Source organism: Coffea arabica, chromosome 10c (assembly GCF_036785885.1).
Source record: "Coffea arabica cultivar ET-39 chromosome 10c, Coffea Arabica ET-39 HiFi, whole genome shotgun sequence".
Taxonomy (NCBI): Eukaryota; Viridiplantae; Streptophyta; class Magnoliopsida; order Gentianales; family Rubiaceae; genus Coffea; species Coffea arabica.
Window position 1 is genome coordinate 33,569,968 of NC_092329.1, and position 6,293 is coordinate 33,576,260.

The following is a 6,293-nucleotide window of genomic DNA, read 5'->3' on the forward strand; positions in this document are numbered from 1 at the left end:
CCTTTGACAAAGCCACTCTGCTATGGGGATACGAGTTGTGGCAAAACCCTCACCAATCTCTCTGATAAGAGCTTGGAAATGATCTTGTTAGCGAAATTGCACAGACTTATGGGCCGGTACTGGGTCAAATCCTGAGGGCTATCCACTTTTGGCAATAGCACAATCGAGGTAGCCGTGACACTCCGAGGGAGTTCCGCCCCACAGAAAAAGCTCACCACTACCCTATGCATATCCTCGGCGATTACTTCCCATATGAATGTAAAGAATTTCCCTGTGAACCTATCAGGGGCCGCTGCACTCTCCTCATCCATTGAAAAAACAATGGTTTTGACATCTTCAATAGAAGTAACCTCTGTTAACATCAAATTATCCTGGGTAGTGACCAATGACGGGACGACCTCCAACACATAATTGGGCGGGAATACACTCTCTGCTGTGAAAAGCTCTTGGAAAAAGCTCACAGCGGCAGTACCAATCTGTGCCTCCTCCTCAATCCATTCTCCATCCGGCCCCCTTATCCGATGAATCACTGTCCTACGCTTCCTCTCTGCGACCAATGCATGAAAGAATTTAAATTTCCTGTCCCCATCCTTAAGCCACTTGACTCGAGCTTTCTGCCTCCAAAAACCCTCCTCGACCGTCAGCGCATGCTGTAACCTCGCCCGAGCATGGTGTAGCTCGGAGTGCAATTGGCCCGTAGGATCCAGATCGTACAACGTCTCAGCAGCCATTACCTCTCGCTCTGCACATCGAACTGCCTCGAAAATATCACCAAACGCAGACTTAGACCATTGCCTTAACGCGTGTTTAATGACCCGTAGCTTCATCGCCAATACCTGCATGGGAGGACCACTGACCGATTGTGCCCAGCACTCTTTAACCACCCTATGAAATCCTTATGTGTGGTCCAGACATTCAAAAATCGGAAAGGCCTGGGTTTGTTATCCAGTCGTGTAACCACTGATAACAACAATGGGGAATGGTCCGAAGGATCACAACCCAAATGTTGGATCATAACCTGGTGTTGCAACCCCAAAGCCATCCCACTAATGAACAATCCATCCAGACGCTTCCAAATTCGAGTCGTACCCGAGCGATTATTACACCAAGTGTACTTCGATCTAGAAAACCCTGCATCACACAAACCTGCTACCGACATAAAATTCAAAAAAATCTAGGCCCCTCCAAAGGTCTAAACGGCTGCCCTCCTGATGTGCGACAAATCTAGGCGAACACCATGTTGAATTGAATCACGGAACTTTGACCCTTCTAGAATTACAAGTCACGAACTAAGGATGCTCCTTAACCCAAGACTAGCAAATTTAGTGAACCAAAAGTATAGATAGAAGAACGCCACAATCAAGGAGACTACTTGATTGATAAGTTGGATGAACAACTTGAGATTAATTCTCAAGTATTCAAAGGAAATTCTCTTGAGGCAAGAGAGAGTCAATAAACTCACGAATATTTTATAAAAATCCGAATTGTCCCCTCATGAATGAATACCTAGGATATATATATAGCCTTACAAGACTCAAAACCTTAGAATGTCCACTGGACGGTCTTGCCCTTCATTAAGGGTGGATTTGTCCAAGTTGTATTAACTTAATATCTAGCAACTAACAAACAACTAATAATGGTAACTAAAAACCCTAATTAACAAGCTAGTAATCCGCGAACTAGTCTTCACTTGATTCTTCCACCTGAAGGAAAGTGTGTAGAGTAGTTTCTCCATTATGTAATCCTTCAATGGTCCTCAAGTCATCACCAACTCGTTCTTGAATCGTGGAAACAAGAGCTTGAAGTGATTCTTGAAGTCTTCTAGCACGCGCTCTTGTAATCGGACCACTTGGTATTTGCATGACTTGAGCGCTAGAAGTTCGAGCAACCTTGAGCCCCTCCTCATTAGTCCCCTCCTCTTGAAGGCGATTTGTCCCCAAATCAAACTCATCGTCTGCATGAAAAGGACTCAAGTCAGATACGTTAAAAGTAGCATGTACTCCATACTCACATGGAAGTTCAAGTTTGTAGGCATTGTCATTTATACGCTCCAGGACTTGTAATGGACCATCCCCCCTGGGAAGTAGCTTACTACGCCTTTTGATTGGGAACCTCTCTTTGCATATGTGTATCCATACCCAATCACCGGGCTCAAAGAACCATCTTGCGGCGCCCCTTGTTGGCACTTTGAATGTATTGAAGTGTACGCTTCTCGATGTCGGCGCGCACCTTAGTGTGTAACTCACGTACATATGCAGCTTTGTGCTTACCATCCAAGTTAACTCTCTCATGAACAGGTAAATGAGTTAAATCCAAAGGTGTGAGAGGGTTAAAGCCATACACAATTTCAAAAGGCGAATAATGTGTAGCAGAATGAACAGTGCGATTGTATGCAAATTCCACATGTGGTAAGCAATCTTCCTAAGATTTAATGTTCTTTTTTTTAATTGCGCGCAACAGGGTAGATAAAGTCCTATTAACCACTTCGGTTTGACCATCAGTTTGTGGATGACTAGAAGTAGAAAATAGCAATTTAGTACCCAGTTTACACCACAAGGTTTTCCAAAAGTAGCTAAGGAATTTGGCGTCCCTATCAGAAACAATAGTGCGTGGCATGCCATGTAATCTAACAATCTCACGAAAGAATAAATCTGCAACATGCTTAGGATCATCTGTTTTATGACAAGGAATAATATGGGCCATTTTGGAGAAGCGGTCAACTACCACATAGATTGAGTCATGTCCTTTTCTAGTCCTAGGTAGTCCAAGCACGAAATCCATTGACAGATCAATCCATGGTTCATGTGGGATTGGTAAAGGTGTATAGAGACCATAAGGGTGTACCTTTGATTTTGCTTGGTGACAAGTCACACACCTTTCAATGTGCCGTTCTACGTCACTCCTCATGCGTGGCCAGAAGAAATGCTCTTGGAGAATCATTAAGGTCTTGGCAATGCCAAAGTGTCCCATTAGTCCTCCTCCATGAGCTTCTCTCACTAGGAGTGTGCGCATGGAGCTCTTGGGAATGCAAAGCTTGTCCTTGTAGTATAAGAACCCCTGAGAGATGAAATAGTGCTCACGAGAGTGTTGTGGCAAGGAGACAAAAATCTCACCAAAATCTGAGTCAGTGGCATAAAGATCTTTAAGAAATTCAAAACCAAGCAACTTAGCATCTAATGTAGTGATAAGTGCATACCTTCGTGAGAGTGCATCAGCCACAACATTCGTCTTACCTGTCTTGTATTTGATCACAAAGATAAAACTGTCAATGAAGGTAATCCATCTCGCATGTCGCTTACTCAACTTGGCTTGGGACTTGATATGCTTGAACGACTCATGATCTGTGTGCAAGACAAACTCACGAGGGCGAAGGCAATGTTGCCATGTTCGTAGAGCTCGCACTAAGGCCATTAGTTCCTTATCATAGGTTGAGTAGTTTAGAGCAGCTCCATTCAACTTCTCGCTAAAGTAGGCAACCGGGCGACCCTCTTGGAGTAAAACAGCTCCAATACCTATACCAGAGGCATCACACTCTATTTCAAAAGCTTTGTCAAAATTAGGTAAACTAAGAACAAGTGCATGTGTGAGCTTGTGTTTAACTAATTGGAAAGACTTAGCTTGTTCCTCTCCCCAATGAAATTGCACATCTTTCTTGACAATTGACGTAAGTGGGGCAGTAATTGTGCTAAAATCCTTGACAAAACGCCTATAGAAGCTTGCCAAGCCATGGAAACTTCTCACCTCACTTACATTGGTAGGGGTTGGCCATTCACTAATAGCCTTCACCTTTTCTTGATCAATATGAATTCCCTGGTCACTTACAACATAGCCTAGGAAAACCAATTGATTTGTGCCAAAGGTACACTTCTTAAGGTTAGCGTAAAGGCTCGCCTTGCGAAGTGCATCTAGGACCATCTGTAAATGCACAACATGCTCATCTAGACTGCTACTATAGATCAAAATGTCATCAAAGTAAACGACCACAAATTTACCAATGAAAGAACGTAAAACATGATTCATTAGTCTCATAAAAGTACTTGGTGCATTGGTTAGCCCAAAAGGCATGACCAAACACTCATAAAGACCATGTTTTGTTTTAAATGCAGTTTTCCATTCATCTCCTTCTTTCATGCGAATTTGATGGTAACCACTTTTCAAATCAATCTTAGTAAAAATGATAGCACCATGTAATTCATCAAGCATGTCATCCAAACGAGGTATGGGATGGCGGTACTTTACCGTTATGGCATTAATTGCCCTACAATCAGTGCACATTCTCCATCTTCCATCTTTCTTTGGAACAAGTAGAACTGGGACAACACAGGGGTTTAGACTCTCGTGAATCCAACCCTTACTAAGCAACTCCTCCACTTCTCGTTGTTGCTCCTTGATTTCCTCAGGATTAGTCCTATATGGTGCCTTGTTTGGAAGGGAAGATCCAGGAATGAAATCAATTTGATGTTCAATTCCCCTTAATGGAGGCAAACCATTAGGTATATCCTCAGGAAAGACGTCTTGATACTCCTGTAAGAGGTTAGTAATAACACTAGGCAAAGAAGCATCAAGAGCATTAGTGAGTAAGGATTCCTTGCCAAATAGAATAAACAAAACCTGGTTAGAATGCAAGGCCTTTCTCACATTTTTCACCTTGGCAAGCATGCTGGGTTTTCTCTCCTGTATGGGCTCTATGGTCGAATGAGAGTGATCCAATTTGCTTGAAGAAGGGTCGGCCAACTCTAATTTCTTAGCTTTGGCGTTTTCCTTCTTGGTGGAAGCATGCAGGTCATACTCTTTTTGTAGACGTACTTGATCCTCATGCACTTGTTGAGGTGTAAGAGGTGCAAGTGTAATCTTTTTACAATTATGCATGAAAGAGTATTTGTTCAAGAAACCATCAAAAGTGACTCTTTTGTCAAATTGCCAAGGACGCCCTAAGAGGTACATGTGCAGCTTGCATTGGTACCACATCACACATAACATCATCTTCGTACCTACCAATGCGGAATGTAACCAAAACTTGTTTATGAACACGTACCTCTCCACTGTTGTTTAACCATTGAAGTTTATAGGGACGGGGGTGTTCACTAGTTGGCAAGTTTAGTTTCTCCACCATCAATGCACTAGCAACATTAGTGCAACTCCCTAGGTCAATCACTAAGCTGCATACCTTGTTGGTCACATGGCACCTGGTGTAAAAGATGTTGTCACGTTGAAGCTCATCTTTACTAGCTTGAGTAGCTAGTGCCCTTCTTGCTACCAATCCAACTTTGTCTTGAGTTGGCATTTCCTCTATCTCATCTTCCTCTTCAACCAAGGGAGGCATGTCTTTGTAGTCCTCCTCTTCATCATCAGTGACAATGTCTCCATTTGGTAGTACAAGCATGGTCCTTGGATTTGGACATTGGCTTGCAATATGTCCAACTCCTTGACACCTCCAACATTTGGTGTCATGATTCCTAGGTTTTGAAGTTTCAATTGTTGATTTTGACAGAACCTTGGAGTCGGTTTTTGAAAAAGGCGGCCGTGAGCTTGACCCTTGATCGTGCTTCGGCTTTGGAGTGGTCCAAGCATTCGACACTCTCTCTTCCCTTCTAGGCTGGAATGGACAAGGAAATGTTTGTGGATGAGGGTTATAATTTGTGGTTGTACCCCTCCTCTTGAGCCTTTGCTCAATCTTGATAGCCTTCTCCACCATATCTTCTATCTCCACATAGTATTGAAGCTCCAGTTGATCGGCTATTTCAACCCTCAGACCATTGAGAAATCTTGCCATTGTAGCCTCTCTATCTTCTTGAATATCAGCTCTCAACATGGAGATTTCCATGTCCTTGTAGTAGTCCTCAACTGAGCGTTGACCTTGAGTCAAGGTTTGAAGTTTTTGGTACAAGTCTCTATGGTAGTGACTTGGTACAAATCACCTCTTCATAAGCCTCTTGAGCTCAGTCCAAGTGGTTATAGGTAGTTCAACACACCTTCTCCTGCTTGTAACCACTTGTTCCCACCAAACTATGGCATAGTCGGTGAATTCGACTACGGCAAGTCTCAATTTTTGTGCATCGGTGTAGTCATTACAATCGAATACTAGTTCTACTCGACTCTCCCATTCAAGGTACGTATCCGGATCAGATTTTCCTTGGAACGGAGGAATCTTCATCTTAATCCCTTTGATTGCATCACCAATTGCTTTCTTGTTTCGCCTCGGTCTTCCTTGCTCGTATGCCTCATGTTCCGAATCGGCATTGGAGTCACTAGATTCATCCAGGATAGGTTGTCTCTTAGATTTCCCAGAAGAG

The 6,293-nt window shown here is 43.1% G+C and overlaps 1 protein-coding gene across 1 annotated transcript; it reads right to left on the reverse strand.

The window, feature by feature from the left end:
• Positions 1 to 1,679: 1,679 nt before the first annotated feature.
• Positions 1,680 to 5,824, reverse strand: LOC140015898 (uncharacterized). The gene is made up of 5 exons (XM_072068732.1): positions 5,036 to 5,824; positions 4,240 to 4,524; positions 3,864 to 3,915; positions 2,541 to 3,512; positions 1,680 to 1,954 (listed from the first exon to the last, which is right to left on the reverse strand). Exons 1-5 carry the CDS (start codon positions 5,822 to 5,824, stop codon positions 1,680 to 1,682), a joined length of 2,373 nt encoding a protein of 790 aa, XP_071924833.1.
• Positions 5,825 to 6,293: the final 469 nt, after the last annotated feature.

Coding starts and splice junctions, on each gene's coding strand:
- LOC140015898 (XM_072068732.1), bottom strand. CDS start 5,824: ATGGAAATCTCCATGTTGAGAGCTGATATTCAAGAAGATAGAGAGGCT. Junction 4,525..5,035: donor GGTTAAACAACAGTGGAGAG/GTACGTGTTCAT, acceptor AACCTCTTACAG/GAGTATCAAGACGTCTTTCC. Junction 3,513..3,863: donor TTACGCTAACCTTAAGAAGT/GTACCTTTGGCA, acceptor CCTCTGGTATAG/GTATTGGAGCTGTTTTACTC.